This window comes from Lasioglossum baleicum, chromosome 5, assembly GCF_051020765.1.
Source record: "Lasioglossum baleicum chromosome 5, iyLasBale1, whole genome shotgun sequence".
Taxonomy (NCBI): domain Eukaryota; kingdom Metazoa; phylum Arthropoda; class Insecta; order Hymenoptera; family Halictidae; genus Lasioglossum; species Lasioglossum baleicum.
Window position 1 is genome coordinate 12,575,985 of NC_134933.1, and position 18,986 is coordinate 12,594,970.

General features: G+C 43.9%; 1 protein-coding gene across 2 annotated transcripts in view; it reads right to left on the bottom strand.

Moving 5' to 3' along the window:
• Window positions 1-1,097: 1,097 nt before the first annotated feature.
• Window positions 1,098-18,986, bottom strand: part of Notum (palmitoleoyl-protein carboxylesterase notum) — a 31,297-nt gene continuing 13,408 nt past the window's right edge. Inside the window, exons 2-8 of one of the 2 annotated variants that reach the window (XM_076424426.1) lie at window positions 8,524-8,890; window positions 7,512-7,572; window positions 7,133-7,356; window positions 6,131-6,340; window positions 5,240-5,516; window positions 4,300-4,610; window positions 1,098-3,420 (exon numbers count right to left, since the gene is read on the bottom strand). In XM_076424426.1, the coding sequence (XP_076280541.1) occupies window positions 3,083-3,420; window positions 4,300-4,610; window positions 5,240-5,516; window positions 6,131-6,340; window positions 7,133-7,356; window positions 7,512-7,572; window positions 8,524-8,890 (1,788 nt within the window). In that variant the 3' untranslated portion in view covers window positions 1,098-3,082. Of the gene's footprint in view, window positions 3,421-4,289; window positions 4,611-5,239; window positions 5,517-6,130; window positions 6,341-7,132; window positions 7,357-7,511; window positions 7,573-8,523; window positions 8,891-18,986 lie in introns of both variants that reach the window. The other variant, XM_076424427.1, reaches the window with a different exon arrangement.

The window sequence follows — 18,986 nt, forward strand, 5'->3', positions numbered from 1 at the left end:
CTTCCTCGGACACGTCAATTGCTCGATGGGGACCACACCATTCTGTCCTTCTCTCGCCTCCGATCATACGCGCGCGTTTTTCTCCGTCCGGCTTTCGGTCCATCCTATAGACTGCGTCCACCACCGGGGGTCAGACCCGGCCTGACCCGCCGGCATTAAACACTATTTCCTGCGTATGCCGTGGAATATATAGTTTCGAGACAACGACGACGTCGGCCGGAGAGAGAGCGAGTCAGGCCCGGGAAAGAGATAGACGGAGAGAGGGAGGAAGGGCCAAGTGATCACCAGGGGTTGGGGGACGGATTCTGATTCTACATTGAATTATCACCCTCGTTCGTGGGTCAACGGGGGACGGGGAGCTCGAGTGAGAGTTAACAGGATGATGATTACGTACAGGTGCAGCCAACGAGGCGACTCGATTTATCGTTACGCCGCGCTCGATGCTGTTTACCCAGCGACTTCGACGATCATGATCGATGGTCGCCGGTTCCGAGAACCGAAGTTCTTTCGTCGCCTGACCGTGGCTGCCTCGACCCACGGGAATTCATTCGCGAGTCCGTTTCGATTGTTCTTCCGGCACCGTTCTACGTTGTCGCACCTTGATAATGAATCTTTTGTCTTTTCGGATTGCTTGTCGCCCCGACAGGGTCAGCGTATAATTGACTGACCTCTAGGAAATTGTGTACTTACCCTTCATTTAATATAGACTATAAATCGTTTAGGAACGGCCGTGGAGAGCGGTCACTTTTATTCATAAAACTGCAACGCGCGTATTAAATAAAATAAAATATTCTGAGACTTCTAAATACGTATTTTAAGAGTATTACGCGTTAACCCCTTGCTCTACGATTTATTTTACGATTTATTTTTCAGTGATTAGAACTTTTTTGTAGATCATAATTTCCTAAAAACAGGAGAAAATTTATATCTATTGTATGCCTATACGTTTTCCAATAGCTGTAAATTAAGAAAACCAGGATAGAGTCTTATTTCAGTTTAAAGGAAATTATTGACATACATTTTTATCAGAATGTGTTCAGAATCTTCATCACGAGTCGGACAACGATATTGTTAGGCAAAGGGTTAAGGAACATAATAATCGAAGAAGTTGAGAAATGAGTAGACTGCAGTAGTTCGTTTAATACAACAGATATACAATTTATTTACAGTTTCACGCGTGTACAAAGTAACAATGTTCTTCCTCGGTGCGCGAGCGAGTAACGCCGAAGGGATCTCGATATAACGTTTGATTTGAAAAAATAAATTAAATTCTTCGGAACCCATTCTGAAGTTTGTTGCCCGTTGCGCGTGAACTTCCCTTCTGTCGCGATAAATAAATAATTATTAGTCCCACTATATTACACTGTTTCGATACATAGATATACAAAGACGGTCGTGGCGACGCCCGCCACTCATTTAACCCTACATTAATTACTCTTGCCGCGTTACTACTCTATTCAACGTTTATAGTACACAGAAGGACGTTAATACGATTTGATTCGTTGAGGTAGATAATTTAATCAGTCTATGAAGCTGCTTTGTCGGTCGGTTTGCTTGTTAGCGGCATCAATTCGCAAATCTCTGGTCCGGCATTCTATTGAATCAGGCTGAACGTTTTCACTCAATTCGTCCCGTTCAGGCTCGCGGACGGTCGAGTATTTCGACAACCAGCTAGTGTTAATACTGAACGTTTAAAGTCAAAGCCGCTTAAGTATCATACCGCAAACTGATGTTAATCGAATGTCGAAGCCGCGTTCGAGTTCACGATTGATTCGTTGCTTGTTCGCCGCGTTCGCATCGATCAAACATTCCAGAAGTTCGTTCAATATTATTTTAATCGGTAGCTGTAATACTTAAAGGGCTAGACTCGTTTCTAGGATTGCAAGGGTTCTTATTTCTCGATAATGCAAAGATGGGGTTTTTCTGTAATCAAAAGCGCTAGATAAACGATCAAGAGCTATGCTATTTTTAACTTATTTTTTGTAATTTACATTATTCGGAAGTATACGGCTGTCGCAGCTTTATGAAAACAGCTACATGCGCAGCTCTGTGCTTCCCAATAATGCAAATTACGTAAAAATTATCTTTTGATTACTGAAAGACCCCATCGCATGCATTACGAGAGTCTATCCCCTTAATCTTCGCTACAAGCGATCCCAAAGAATTTCGAAACATCGCAGAGCTGGCAGTGTTCGATTGTCCAAGCTGTGACGATTGTGATTCGATCGTTCAGAAATACTCGGCAAGCTAAATGAAGCTAAGCGACGCTCTAAACGTTCGCGGATTCGGCCAGGTACAACTATAGAAGAGATTGATTTGGTTAAAACGTTTGGAAGTCGAGCCTCGTAGCTGATCAGCGATCGACGTCGAACGCATACATGGACTAATCGTAGCGACATGATTACATGCTCGTTTAATTTGCCTACGGACTATCAAATAAATTAACGTAGCCGGCCAACTCGCGAGGGCAAACCGGAATATACATTTCGCGCGCGCAAAAGGTCTCCACATATCGGCAGGACCAAATCGAAATTCGCGGCTCAGTCGAGTAGGCGCTCTCGTTCGTTAGGTTCTTCACGCGACAATAGTCCATTCGGAGGAAGAACCGAATCGAACGAAATTCGATTGGAACGTTCGATTGGGTTGACACAGTTCCTCTGACAAAGCTCCCGACTACCACGTACACTCTAATAAATTATGTACATTCGATTTGGTAGATCTCTATCCAAAACGTTAAAAGTCCGCTTCGTAACCGAAGACACAACAGAAACACTGGTCACTTCATCCTGCTGGTGCTCAGTGTCTTCGGGAAACCTGTCGAATTCGTTTGCATCGATGAACGAAGAATCGGAGTAGTTGGATTCAAAAATATCGAAGAACATCGCAGCAGGAGACGCGGTGTCAATCGATACCTCGAAGATATCTTATTCATGAAGAATCGGAGTCCTTATTTCGAATGTTAACGCGTCCAGGCAGAACGGCGAAAGTTATGATGGATTCAAAAATGTCGAAGGACGTCGAAGCATTCATGGGTTTCTTTGTTTTGATGCTCGGTTAGGCCCACAGAATCGGCCCGAACTGGTTAATTAGCCCGTTGCGTCAGGAGATTCAGCAGTTCGTCGTGGTCCATGCTATTTAACGTTTGTATGTCGATGCCCAGAGCGTTCGCCACGCTCTTCATGTCCAATCCGAAGCTCTTCAGCAGCTCGATGAAGTCCATCTCCTCGCCGGTGAACGGGTTGTGGAGTTTCGGGCAGCTGTGATTACACTGCGGCCAAGTGCAACGTTCGATTAGCCGGAAGTGGCAGCCCTGGACGCACTTCCGTTTGCCAGATGGTATCACCGAGCGCTGAGGCCTGGTGCCGTTGAACATGCCTGTGTGGTTGTTGTTGTTGCTCTGCTTGTTACCCTTTCGGCGACCTGTCACACCGACAAATTTGATACAATTCACCAATTACGATCGTGTAGGTAACGTCAATTGTACACAACATTATGCTAAATTATCGAGAAGATGTATTCTATCAACACAGTCGCACCGAGAAATTCGTTACGTCGGTGTCGAACGCATGAGTGGTGCTTCGCGATGTTATGCGAAGGAGGATGTTATGTTACTCAAGATTGTTAACCAGTTAATAAGTCTAACTCCTGATGCACCATTACATTTTATAGATTTATGACAAAAATTAGTAGATGTAATTTTAAACCGTAAAAATATTAGAAAAATCTAGAGTTGCTGTTATATTATTTTCAATATTTCACTCCAGTTTGATGCGATCAAGGTGGAAAGTTTTTATTTTGCATATAGATCCGCTGTCTAACCATTACCATTGTAACATTACATTTATTATATTTTTATGTGTAATTAAATATGTATAACACAAGTATAATTAAATGATTGACCCTGTATACGTAATATAAACTGTTCTAAAAATTACTGCACTTTACAAACAACGCGTTTTGCACATTCTTTACAGAATTTTTATTGTTTTTATCTACGAAAACCGTGGATGGTACATTGTTAGGAGCGTCTCGAATTCAAGATAAAAATGCTAATAGAGTGGAAATGAAATCCCGGGGGACCGCCTCAAGAACAATTTATTTTTTTCTTGGTGAATCTAATTGCTTCTGTCTCATCGATATCATTCCCTCCACTTCGGTTCGCCGATAAGGATAAATGTCACCCTTTTAATTAGGATCGGAGGCTACGGCTGGAATAATCCCAGGGAAACGGCTCGACTTTATTTCCACACTTAATCGCACCTCCATTTGTTTTTAATACAATTACTCACGGATCCGTACCTGCAGCCTTTCTCCGTTCGTGTCTCTCCTTCTTCGTTCTCGGCTCCTTGTTTCTGTCCCTCCGTCTGCCTTTGTGCTTCCGTCTCTTCCTCTTTTTGTTTTCCCGTTCCTGCAGCGAGACGGCCGACAATTTTACCTCGTCCGGCTTGGTAATGACCGTAGACGCGACTTTCTGCAGCTCCGATGCGGAATCAGTTTTCCCGGCTCTTCCGAGTTGAGGCAAAGTTCCGTTTCCCTTCGTCAGCCCGGAACGCAACAGTTTCCGCAGAGACTTCGCGCACGGCTGGTTCGTCTCAATTGGCGAATGAGTGCTGAAATTAGCGCGGACGTGGCCGTGAGAATCGCAAAAATGGGGGACGAAAATTTATCGAATTCTTCCCCCGAGAAAAATTAGTAAATTATGAGTCTATCCTAGCAGAAAATATTTGTTCTAAATATTGAATATGTTGGTTGAAAAAATTATTTGGACGCACATGAAAAATTACATACCAGTGATGAAGATTTTACGCGTTTCTTTCTCGATGAGATTAAATTTGGTTCGTTTGTAATCGATATTTAAGCATTGAAATAAATGTAGCCATACGAAAAATATTTTTGGGGATAAAGACGTTTTTCATCACTGTGACTGCAAAGAAAACGTTACGGCAAGGGGTTAAATTATGAATAAGAGAAAATAAACTTTTGCGTCAAAAATGAGATGAAGTGATGGAACATCTATTTTATCTTCAGGAGTCGAAAATCGTTATCAGACGATATAAGATCGCTGTTTGATGTTCAGGTTTACAGTTTAACAGTGGCCCTACACATTGTATCGTGAAAAATAGGGTGAAAGGTAAATCCTGAATTCTTATCTGCAGCACAAAGGGCAATCCATTGGTAGAAGATCGAGCGATCAGCTTTCTACGACAAGGGGATCACTTTCACGGTGTCTGGTACTCACTCGTTACGGTGATTTCCGATTGGCATTTGTTCCCAACAATGCAACGCCTGTGCCAAGGAAACTTCGTCTATTTTAACCAACTGCCAATCCCTCTTCGTCAGGACGCTGTGACTAATGCAGCTCGGGGCAAAGACCGCGGTAACGTTTTCGAAGGTCTGCCGCAGACTGTCACCCATCTTATGTATGTAATCCCATTGCTGCTTCGTCACCGGTGCACCCACGTTGTCGGCTGACATCTGCGCCTCGTCGAACAGCCATTGAAAAACGAACAGGGGCGCTATGATTTTCCGGGAAGCAAATGTTTCCGTTAGAGGGTGTCGCAGCTTCATTTTCACGGATCTAATCGAGCTATACGAACGCACAGGGCATTGCAAAACTACAGCACGCGGCTCAATCGATTCGCAAGCTTGACTTCATTCAAAACATCATTTTTAACACTAAACCTAACAACACCGGTTAAAATCACCGGTTCCAGGTTTTTCATTTTACAATTAGAAAAATAATAAAACTGATTTCATAAGAAACGATTGTATAGATATCTTTAGTAGTGCACGTATTACAATAGGAGCCGCACAAAGTCTAATTAAAATCAATCTTGTCATTTTTATAAGGGAACAGGTACTTTTAAGGCTCGGTAGGTTTAGTGTTAGGAAAAAAACTGTACTCGTTGTTACACAAAATATCATGAATGATTCTCGTACAAGTCTAATGTTTCTTTTTATCAATTGCATTAAATGTAATTCTGAAACACCCTGTACATTAGTTTGCTCTTGTTTCACTTTCTACCGTTATATAGAAAACTTTTACTTTGGTTCTCTCTATCCAATGTCATATAGTATTAAATGTTGTAAAATAATTGTAAAATGTAGAAGAAACTGAAAAGTCTTTTACCAGTGAGGGTTGGATACAGCCTGTAGCCAAAGTAACACCTCCACGGTTCGTTTGGGTGCTTCGCAACACAATTGTGCGGCATTCGAGCTTTCCACAGCTCCATTCCTTTATGAACCACATCAACGGGCGACAAACCATTCGGCGAATAGGGTGCTCTATCCAAGAACCACCCTGAATCCGACACACCTCGTATCGCAATGTGCTTCAACCCTGTACAACCGAGAAATAACATTAGCGACTTGGCACCTGGCAATCACAGAACATTCTCTATCTCGGTTCAAACGTGAGCTTACAATTGAACTTCCTTTAGTTTCCCTACTAATTACAGTGTGAATCCGGAAAAAATATAATTCCTGCTATTTCAGATTCTGCAATACAAATATCTAGACTGCATTTTATAAAAAAATGTTCAAATCTTCGTTTCGTGTTTTTTTTATTCATGATGGAAGCTAAAGCTAAACAGATGAAATTGTATCAGTTGAATGTATGTTTTAAGGAATTACATATGTGTAAATCCGTAAAAAATATAATTCCTGCTATTTCAGATTCTACAGTACAAATATCTAGACTGCATTTTATAAAAATATGTTCAAATATTCGTTTCGTGTTTTTTTTTTATTCCTAGTGGGAGCTAAAGCTGAACAAATGAAATTGTATCCGTTGAATGCATGTTTTATGGAACTACGGATGTGTAAATCCGTAAAAAATATAATTCCTGCCATTTTAAAATCTGCGATACAAATATCTAGACTGCATTTTATAAAAAAATGTTTAAATCTTCGTTTCGTGTTTTTTTTCTATTCCTGATGGAAGCTAACGCTAAACAAATGAAATTGTATCAGTTGAATGCATGTTTTATGGAAGTCTGTGAGTACTAAGCAGCATATTGTACGAAAAAGAATGGACTCTGATAGCACGTGAGGCTGAACGGTTCCGGCAATACTTGTTTAAATGCTGAATGAGTTTACGGGTCGTTGAACGATCAAAGGGGACCTGTCTCACCTAATTCATGGCGAACCAAATTGTGCACGTGATCCAAATTCAACATGACACCGGTTCCACCCGCGCTGCTGCCTGCCAAAAGAAGGGAGCTAGCGTTTTCAAGACCAAGTGGAACGAGATCCCGCACCACTTGCAATACGATCTCGGCCCCCATGAACGAAAACATGTCGTTCGGCGTGGCCCTGGTACCGCTCCAACTGTCGCTCGTACAATAAGGGACGAATCTAAAAAAACAACAAAACAAAAAAGCTTCGTCACAAATGCGTTATCAAACGATTTGAAAAAATTCAATGGTTTCATCGAACCTGCAGAAATGATTCTTTTCGTTTAAATGTACTAAAACACAACCAATGAGCTTGCCAAGATGGACAATACCTACACGTGATTCGCATTCCACCAAAATGGATTCTCTTCCGGGTTTGCAGAAAGCAGGCCTCCGACTGCAAGAAACAATAATGGAGAAATTACTATTCCTCGTTCTTCCAAATGAAGAGATTTCTTCTTGTTATTGTGTAAACTCAACTTCGGAGTTTGGTAAAATCTCGATTTTAAGAATTCGCCACTTTTAATTTAATTAGGATATCTATTAGAGGTGTGCGGGAACCCGAAAATGTCGAGTCGGGTCGAGTCGAGAATTTTTTTCGAGATCGAGACAGGTTTTCAAAAATTTAAAAATTCTCGATTATGTCAAGATTCCCGAAAATGTTCGAGATTCTCGTTGGTTTCGGGACTCTCGAAATTATCGAGATTCAGGAGAATTTCAGGATTTTCAGTACTTGATTACTGTTCTAAGATTCGCTTTAAAAGCAATCGTGGTATGAGATTTCCGATATTTGAGGCGTTTCTTTTTTTAATTCCTTTTCTTTAATAAATTCTTTAATCTTCCTTTAATAAATTAAATTGAGAATCCTGAAACCTTTGACAATCTCAAACATTTTCCGGAATCTTGGCATAATCGAGAATCCCAAAATTTTCGGGTTCCCGCACAGCCCTAATATCTATCAGCTGATATATGTACGAATTGCAAATGTTCATGGTATTTATCAGCCAATATGCAAACTGAAAGTATTTGTGGCCATACTTAGGAGTCAGAAGATGCATAGGGCAAAAATCCGCATTTCTGAACGACCTATTATTTTTGCTCCAATCGAAAACTCGACTCTGTCGTTGCACAGTACCGAATCAGTTGAGGGCAACGTGGGTTCCCCGAAGTAGGCTGATTCGCGTCGCGAACCGGAACAATAACGACGTGCCTTCACGTGTCGCGCGAGCAACATTACAGCGTGCCGCAACCGGAAAAAAGGATTGCGGAACACGGTGTTCCAGGGAAACGTTAGAAAGTGTGAGCGCCGTTGAACGCGGGGGTCTCGCGAGCGGAAAAGGTTACTCACCGTCGCGTGTCTCAGGCCACTGCGTCGATGTCATCAGATGCCTGAGCCGTAGCCACCTGTTCCTGCAGCTCTTGTGATCGTAACAGTACCAGCCACCTTCCAAGAAAATGATCCACCTCTTCGAACCGTGCGACTTTCGCAGGTAAAATCCTGCCTGGGATCCATCGTTGCAAGTGATCGACCTGTTACTCAGATTGACTCTCTTCAGGCCTCTCTGCTCCTCCAGCCCATACTTCTCCAGGATCTTGATCAACTTCTGTATCGTGTTGCTCTGAATCGCCGGCGAATCAGAAGACACCGAGACCGTGTTCGTCGGCTTCTCCTCCGCGGCTATCGTCAGTATCAGAGCCATCAGCCACACTGAGATCTACGGAACAAAATTTCTTGTGTCACGATACCCGTTCACGACAGACTTAGGCGAGGCCTATTCGGCCGGACCCGAGCGATATTCTGGTAGAATAGTAACTTTAACCCTTCTGCTGTTTAAATATAAAGTAAATCGATGTCATTAGACAGAAATTTTTTAAATGTTCTTAAGGTGGTAGACTCTCGTTTCCAGGATTATAAGGGTGCGGGATGCGCGTTCTTATTTCTCGATAATGCAAAGATGCAGTTTTTCAGTAGTGAAAAGCGCTAGATAAAAGTTTAATCTAGGCCGCAATCGGCCTGAAAAGTCCAATTTTCACGTTTACGAGGCGTAATTTGCATTATTCGGAAGCATAAAGCTATGCAATGTAGCTATTTTCATATAGCTGCGACAGCTACATGCTGCCGAATACTGCAAATTGCGCCTCGTAAACGTAAAAATAGGACTTTTCAGGCCGATTGCGGCCTAGATTAAACTTTTATCCAGCGCTTTTCACTACTGAAAAACCACATCTTTGCATTACTCTCACTGAACTACTCTCATTTCTGATAGGCTTGGTAGAACGGATATAGCAATTTCAACCCTTCTGCTGTTCAAATATGAAGTAAATTGATGTCGCTAGACAGAAAACTTTGAAGTGTAATTAGGATAGGTTCGAGACGATCGCAAGAGAAAATTCATCATCAAAATATCGCTGTACTGTCGCCACTCTCATTTCTCATAGGCTTGGTAGAACGGATATGGCAACTTCAACCCTTCTGCTGTTCAAATATGAAGTAAATCGATGTGATTAGAAAGACGTTTTTAAAATGTTCTTAAGATAGGTCTGAGACGATCGCAAGAGGAAATTCATCATTAAAATATGGCTGCTCTGTCGCAGCAGAGTTCCGCTTTACAAATATGTACCATAAAGCATCCACTATGTTATTGTGGGACTACTGCCAATTTATCACAATAAGACAGTACTGTAGTGAAAATAGCAGTTCCATGAACTGCTTATTCTCGTACCACAAGAATGCAGCGTGCAATATTCACTTATACAATACCCGACATCCTACCATTTCTAATATTGCACAGAAACTTGTTTATTCACTAGTTCGGCAAGGATTAAATCCAGTTAAATTCCTTTTTCGGAAACGGAAAACGAATTGATAAAATGTAAAATGTGTAAAATCAACATGAGAGACAGATAGGGGGGTGGAAGACAGTCCATTTATAATAATTGGATTTGGTAGAATGAAAAATTTCATTCTGCAAGCTTAAAACGGTGTACGGAAATCTCTGCAGATATTATAGTAGCAAAATTGAAATTGGTGGTAGGAAGCATATTTTACAATGATCCTTAATTGTTTACCACAGGAGGATCGGCTTTAAAATCGCCTCATAATGTAACGGGAACGAGAACGCGGCATAAATTTCGCGGCAGATGGTCGCAACGGATGTTTACATAATTCAGCAAGTTGCATCGCGGCTCGTAACTTCTGGAAATTTGAAAAAATTCCAATTTCGGACTGGCGCTCCGGATCGAATTAACGACGTCGGGATTCCCGTTCTCCGTTCGACCGAGTTATAAACTGGAAACGCGGGTTGAGAACGTTAATCATCGCGCAGTCTATGATAATGAGCTGACGAGATACCGTGGCTGAATGGGTAGAAATTGCAAGTGAAGGAGGATAAGCTCTTCATCGTTGATACTCCGCGTAGGTCGAGAATGACCGGGCTATTACTCGACTTGTTGGATAAATACATCCCGGGCTGGGAATATTGTTTATCGCCCGGGTAATGCTGTTAAACTGAATAGCCCTCGGGCGTGTTATAAACGAACTATCAAGCACTTTCCAGCTGAATCTATTTATGAAAATCTGCTGGAGGATATAAGCTGTCTTTCCATCCCCCGTTCCGTAAATGATTGTTGAAACTTTCACGATGTTAACGTCATTAAGAGAACTTCTGACAAAGCAATCTTCGCCAACTGTTTGAAACTTCGCTACCTTGTAGAACACAGCCGAAAATATTAACCTTTAACTATCCGCGTCCTGAATTTTCACGTGCCGACTTAATAATACTGGTATACTTTTTACACCAGCGCGCATTTTTCTGTTAGAGACATGAAAGAAAATATTTATATATCTCTGCGCGATGTAAGTGACATTTCGGGCCCGAAGTTCTTACATATCGTCGGCCCCGTATGAAAACTGCCTAAAGTATATCCCACGAGAGAGTAACCCCGTTTTTCGCGCAGCTTAGAAGATGGTGGGGGCGCAGCGAGCCTATCATTTCTCACTCCACTACCCACTCCCCAATTTCTTGAACCTATTAGGGCGAAAATGCGTAAAGACGAACGAAAACTGGTCTTTTCGCGGGGTTACACTTTCGTGGGATATACTTGAAGTCCGTTTTTTATGAAAATTGGGTTTTCTGCTTCGCCTTGTTAGGCACTTCAATTTCTACGGTTTGAGGGTAATAGTTCAGCGATAAATAAGAAATTAATAAAAAAATTCTGTGTAAAGCAAGTCACCTTAGAACTTCTTTGTGCTCAGTAATTTCGTGAAAGAGAAAAGAAAATTTATGTTGCTGGCATGCCTAAAATTAAGAAATCAGCGTTATAAGCAAAGCTGAAATTTCCGAGTCCGATCGGAGAATGAAAAAATATGTATACAGATAAGAAAGGTGTTGCGAATGTTTCTCGAAATCTGCGTCCAGTGCACCATGGCCATATCGAACGGGCAAAAACCCGTAAAAAAATGTGATCAGATCGCGTATCGGTCGTTAACAACTACACGTAGTTCCATCAAACCGGGCATCAAAGCGTCGGACGGATATTCCTTATAAGTTTCTCGCCGCTGGCGTCACTCGAGACATAGTCCCGAGCCAATCCGATGTTGGCGGGCCATTATGCCCGATCATAATTGCGTCGCAACAACGTTTCTCCTTTCCAACGTCCAACAGTTGGGCGGCAGCCTTTCATCTTGTTGCCCGGCCGAACGAGCTTCTGTTTCCGAGGTGTTTCCGCCGCCGGTTACCGTCCTGGAAGCTGGAATTTAATCCTAAGTAGCCTGCGTCGCAATAAAGGTGGCTACGAAGGAAAGAGAGCCGAAGGATCGGACGAAGAGAGGGAAGATCAGTGGGTAGGGGAAGATTGAAGGAAGGTTGTGTGTTGCGCGGTGGCGAAACACACCGGCACGGACCGGTGAAAACGAGGAACGAGGAGCGAGGAGCGGAGAACGCGAAGGAGAGAGTATAGGTATATATGTATAGCGATATAGGACCGTTTCCTCCTTTTAAATTATTCCCGCGACCTACCCATCTAGCCTTGCGTCGCGTCTTTCTACACACGTCTAGCAAATTTTGTCAAATTAACCCTCGATGTATCGTATGAAAATTACCCGAGTCCAAAAAACTAAATTGGCAGGTGAAAATTAGAAGACAAATCAATACCGTATTTTGCTTGTGCAGGAAAACATTGAAGCTTTGAAGCACAGCTAACCGATCGCGTTGGCAGCATAGCCAAGATAGGCGTGCTAAACCGGTGGAAAATTAATAGGCGGTGCAGCAGCGGCGACAAATTAAAGCGACACGCTGGAAGGATTAGCGCGTCGCTATCGTTCAAGGTTAGCGTGCTCTAATAATCCTAAGCGACCTCTGTCAGCCATTAAGCGTTTTTTTTTTACGAGGTATTCTCAGTGAATGATCGACAGGAGTTGTCGTGGAAACCCACCCCCGGGGTAACGGGCGTTCGAATGCCGGGGGCAGGTTGATTTACGGTATAATAAAGCGGTTACGTAAAGCGTAGGAGGACCCGAAGCCGTGAATTTTATTTACGATCTGCCGGAAAGTTCGGATTCGTCGCGGCGGCTCTCGCCCCCGTCGTAAAATCGGCAACGAATGACGGTCGCGTTCCGGTCCCGGAACCGATTTTCCTATTTGGGTTTCGGGGGGGAGGTTGGAGGATTGTTCCTCGAGAGTTTTTCCGCGATCGAGCACACCGGGATCCGCCGGACCGTGGAAACCGAGCGGGAAACGGAAAAGCGTTTCCTTCTGGTGAATCCTCAGGCCCGTGCAGTTCCGTGTAAATGATATTTACGACTGGCCTGGCCGGATTCTACGACGACTTTGCACGGATTAGCCGTAGTTAACGGGGCCGGCTTAGAGATTCTGTTTCGCCGAGTGGAAACACTTGGGAGATAATTAACGGACTTCTGCAGAGCGATAACGGCGACTTCGGGGCAATTCCTGGTAATTGTCGGGACTGTGTTCCCTTTGACAACAAACACTGCGAACGAGTGCGCGAGGTGTTACCTCCCGTGCGATCTTCTTCAAGGGAGTGCGAATCTTTGGCGAAGAGGTGTCTATAATGTTTAGGATAAATGTGCCTTATTTCAGCCCTGAGAGCAGTAAGGCATGTCCCCGCGTATTATAAAATATTTAGGAAATAGCAAGGGGGTACACTCATTATTTATTGATAATGCGTGCGATGGGGTTTTTCAGTAGTGAAAATTGCTAGATAAAAGGTCAAAAATCCTATTTTTTCGTTTACGAGGCGTAATTTCCTTTAATCGGCACCGTGATTTGCATTATTCGGAAGCATAAAGCTGCGCATGCAACTACAGTGTTCCCGCGATTGATGTGACTTTCGGGTATACGGATGATGTGACTTTTCTATCCCCACTACTAGGGGCTTCCCTCTTGGGCGGTCGATGGCGCTACAAAGAAATTAAGGTATTAGGGTGTTTAAATTGGGGTTTTATGACACTCGATGTATCATTCTCAGGTATGGAATAGCATTAGTACAATACGACAATCTCCCGCTTAGCACGGTTGTTTACCCAGGATCGTCGTTTACACTTGGAAAAGTTATCCAAGAAATTTATGTTCGACACACACACACACACACACGTTAAAAAACATAGTATGTACCATTTCGTTTCCTGAGACTCGATACCCCCGAGGTTCTCACACAACAATCGCGGGAGAATAAAAATAGGTCTTTTGAGAGCGATCGCGGCCTAGATTGATCTTTTATCTAGCGCTTTTGACTACTGAAAAACTCGATCGCATACATTATCGAGAAATAAATACCGTACCTTTGCAATCCTGGAAAAGCGAGTCTACCCCCTTAAATTAAATAAAACACTATTTGTTAGCGTTCCATAGCGGTTACCGTTCGAAGAAACGGAATAAAAATCGGGAGGCATATAATTACTGGGATTTCACAGGAACGGCGCGATCAACGAGCCGTCCTCGAGATCAATTTCTACGCGGAATCCGTAACTCTGGTCCACTAATCCACTTTCATCCCCTTGAAATTTATAATCCGGTCGGATCCGCGTATAATTCGGACGTGCCTCCCAAAGAACTTGTCCCGGTGCTTATGGAAGCAGCAGTTCTCTTTCCCTCCAACCCCTGTTCATTGACCCACCCCTAACCCTCTGCTGACCTTTTCTTCCGCTTTCGTTTCGTCCTGTGGAAGGTGTCCTGGGCGTGGAGGTGTCTGTCATAATTTGCCACCCGACGCATAATCTCCGTGACAAAGGCCGACAAAGTGACGGCTGTTACTGGCCGCTACCCTCTCTCTATTCAGCCTGCGGAGATTCCGGTAGCAGGTAAAGCAGTTGAAGGTTCCGAGGATTCGAATCGAAGGATGAATCGGGACCAAAATAAACAACCACGACGCAACCAGTCCACGCTCGTCCTGGGCCCAGCTACTTCGATATCGTCTAGAGTTCAACTTTTACCCAGGAAATAGCTTTCGAATGCAAATGAAAGGTAAGACCTCTCTCGTCATATACTTCGGGCTACTCTAATTACGCCGGCATACTTTTCGCTCAAAGCGCAACAAAACGAAGAAAGTTACACGCCACAGTTTATGGTAGCAACGTAATAAGTAGACTGCGGATGTTTATGCAATTTGCAATTTTTGTAGACGAACTTTAAGAGAGTGGAATCAAACAAAACCTTATTTTCCGTGGTAGTAGCCTTTTTAGATCTGAAATAAGTATATTCTGTCGTATTTTATATCCTGACATTTTTTGAAAATTTTCGAAATTTTGTCTAGTAATAAGAAAACTTCAATTTTCTCATCTGGGAGAAATTGAGCACATTCAACAGGTCAAATATCGAAAATTGTTCAGATACATAATATCCTGTGCTCTTGGTAAGCTGGTGTAGTTTTGTGAAAACAAATGGAATATAGAATTCAATTTTTTAATACTAAATTTATCCCTCCCCCTTGAAGTGATAAAGAGGCTTCTATATGTATATGAATTATAAAGTGCTTAACTAATAGAATTGTTTCGGCTATTCACGCGGCGCGTGAGCGCTCTTTCGAATTCAAGGACCAAGGTTCTTTTCACGGATTCAGTGTCCAAATGTTCGAATCTGACTGGAGAGAATTTAATAATTGTCGCGTTGATGGTTCGTTCGAACGAAGGACAGCTGTCGATATTCGACTGACCCCCTTCGTTGCCATCGAATATCAGAGCGCGAAAGTCGACAGATCTGCTTAACGGCCTCTCTGCTCGAGCCACGGAAATTCTCGTTCTTCCAATTTCTCAGTTTTCTACCGTTTTCTTTAACCAACGCCTTATTTCGTCTGTGACAGCCCTTACTTCTCCACTGCAAGAACTTCGAACCGTTATCACTGTCGTTGTTATCACTGGATTACTACAACGCGAAAGGGAAAGCTACAGTTAACCGCCGTGGCAGACGATTGGCAACTGTCGTTGCACGAACAATCAAGAAAAAGAACGGGCGAATATTTACAAATTTATTGTGCAAGATTAGATTATTCGAGCAGAGAGATGATGTTCCACCGTCATTGTTTCCTTTCTACACACTACTCCACGAAAAAGTTTTAAAATATTCTACCTGTTCTCATTTTAAGGGTGGATTGTCTACTTCCACGCCCTCTTTCGTTCTAAACTGGGGTAAGAGATTGAAGTGAAACTTCTCCGTTTAAAATTTAAAAAATTCAAGAAACGCTACGATGTGGAACAAATTCAAAACATTCTACGCTGTGGAATTGTTACAATTTCGCATGAATTTTCTACGGAATTCATTCGAACAAAAATTGCAGAAATGAAAAACTGAGAAATGTATCAACTTGTCCCGGTCTTCCTAGCTGAACATGGAAACCGCCACTGATCCCATAATGTCCGTTTGTCCTCGCGTTTCCCACAGGCGAGCCCGCGCGAACTCCTGCACACCCGGAGACTTTAATTAGATACGCAGCACGCGGCGGTGCCTGAAAATCGTGACGGCTTAATAGAAACGCAAGCAAATGACATTAAAGCTCGCCTCGGAGTAGCGTTCGGCGACGACGACGACGACGACGCTGCGCCGACGACAAGGACGGAAAGGGGCGCTAAGGACGGCTGACAATTGCAGTCAATCTCGGTATAGAGCCAGCTAACAGGTCCCCGAGCGGTAAAAGCGTTCGCCGAGAGTTGTGGTGTAAGATCGTTAAGCCGCGGTAAGCTCGAAAGCGTGGCAGAGCAACAGCAACAGCGATAGCAACAGCAAACGACAGAGGTGCACCAGCAGCAGGAGTAGAGAAGCGTCCCGCGTTGCGTCGTTGTCTTCGTTGTTGTCGACGTCGGCCGTCGCTCCTCGTGCGCGAGGAAGCCCCCCTGAAGAAGCGGCGACGTTTCTGTGTGTACGCGGTTATGGTAATGCGAGGTTTGCGGTGCGTGTTAGCCGGCTGCGTGAGCGGCCCTCGTAATGGTAACGAGACGGTCTCTCACCATCATCATCAACATCCGGACGACGAAACACGATGCGAACGATCAACGACTGTTGCGGGTTCCGAGCCGCGGCCTCAAAGGTGCCGACCGCGATCCGCTCGCTGGCTATTTTTAACTTGTTTTCGCGTCCACCGTGAGTACCGAGGCACACCGGTGCCTCGTAAGCGTGCGTTCGATGGAATGCCACGCACCACCGGCTACCGGAGCACCCGCGAAACGAATCGATCTTCTGGAAAAAGGGGCCGCCAGCCGGGATACCTTGGGGATGGGACCAACGGGAACAAAGAAAAATGGCTAACGAGCGACCGTCGCGTTTTCACCGGTTCAGCCGGAAGGCGACTGCTGCTACGAACCGTCCAGACACCAAAAGGGTTACCGTCGAGAATGAACGTTACGGTAGTTATCGGGACAATGTCTCTTATGAGCCCTCACTAGGATCCAACCCTTTAACCTTTACGCCGATATACCTCGCGTTACGTCCTCCCGTCTTACGTCGTTTCGCAGTTACCTCGTTTTCATTACCGGCAGTTTATTACCTCTCGGTAGTTAATTGTTTATAGCCCACGTGCATCACATTACTGCTTCCACGTGATTAATTAGTTCTCGCTCTTAGTTCAATCTACATTAGTGATGACTTACAGGAGACCTGTGCAAGACATGAAAGTTCCCTTAGAAACCGAACAAAAGCTAAATGAAATTCGGGTTAGAAGAGTATTTATAATACATCTAATTGACTCCGCAGTACTCGTGCGAGGCGTGGTGAACCCCAGTAGATTAATTTCATATTATTGCTGATGGACGCCGCAAATTATGCATGGAATGATAGACCATCAGTCTGCAGAACATGATGGCCTTATTAATAAAAGAAGCACTACCAGAAGTCTTGTTTTAGTCGTTTCACACATTCCTTACAGCTATTATAGCCTGTTCTTGAAAAGACGGGACCAGGTACCGTCAATGATGATGATAGGTGGCTACACTATTCCTGTTGCCAGCGTCGTATGAACGTCAAGTGATTAGAATGTAGTGAACAGTTATCGTTCTTTTTCTTAAATTTTTAAAAATTTTACGTGAAAAATTGCAATTGGTCAGTACCGCGAAGGAAATTTTAAGGATCACTTTTCACCATTTTTTTATTCTGCATTGAAAATTTCAAAACTGATTAAACAAGATCTTGTGAAGCAAAAGTTTAGATCTTGCAGGTACCATAATCGCTAGCAATGTTTTAATCCCTCTGAACTGGGGCAGCCGAGTGGCTGACTATATCAGGCCGACCCCATCGAGGGAATAGCCAGGTGCAAAGGGTTAATATTACCTATAATAACTGGATGATGCCTGCATCGACTGTACTGGTACTACGAAGGGTAAACAGAGGGTTGACTGTAGCAGGCACAGATTCGTCAAAGTGTTACGCTGCGGCGGGTGCTGATCCGTTAGAATTCCTCCTAACTCGGAGTGTTCCCCGGAACATCTTGCAGCAAACCAGCATGAAATCTGGGAGAGCTCGTGACCTCGTCGCCGATAAATATTCAGAAGCGAGCGGGCGTCAATATGAATACATTTGCTAGGTAGTTTGCAGATTCTAGGGAACGCAAGGGAACGAAACGCGCAACTGGCAAAGCGTTACTAAATCTCCGACTCGCTCTAGTCCGTCCGACATCTATCCTCGTCGACAGCTCAATCGATGGAGCTGGCCGCGATCGAGAGTCGCATATCTCCTGGTCGGAGAAGAAGCGGAGAAGAAGCAGAGAAAAGAGCTAAAGAGGCCGACAAGCGGCCCGGGAGGAAGAAGAGAAGCGTGCGCGGAAGATCTCAAACGCGCCGTCCTCCTCCGTGTTGCGAAGATACGTTTTCAAGCGTCGATCTTGCTCCGCTTCGGCTGAGGCCGATGAGTTTCGAGCTCCCGAGATGTCGATGGCCTTGTTACGAGCCCTCTCGAACCTCCTCTCGTAACGCAAACTTAGAACGATAGGCCGAGGTCTTCTTCTTCTTCTTCCACCCGGGGAGAACGATCCATGAATCCGATCGGCTTCCGTTTCTTCATGGATATCGCGCGCGCTCGGTCGGAGGTGGGTCGGCAGGTGTTTTCTCCGCTCCACGAACCCGCCTTTCTTTGCCTTCAACTCGTTCCCCGCAGAACGCATCAACTCCGCCAAGATCCTTATTCTTCATCTGCTCTTAATATTTTTCTGATTGCGCGCGCAATTAATACTCTTCCACGTGAAATCTCGGCTATTCACCCTTGGAACGACCCTCCTGGCTAAACGAATTCCTGGTAATTCTGCTAATATCACAGCTAAATTCTCCATCAGTTTGCTTTAATTAAAATATAATCATCATATTTCATGGTACCA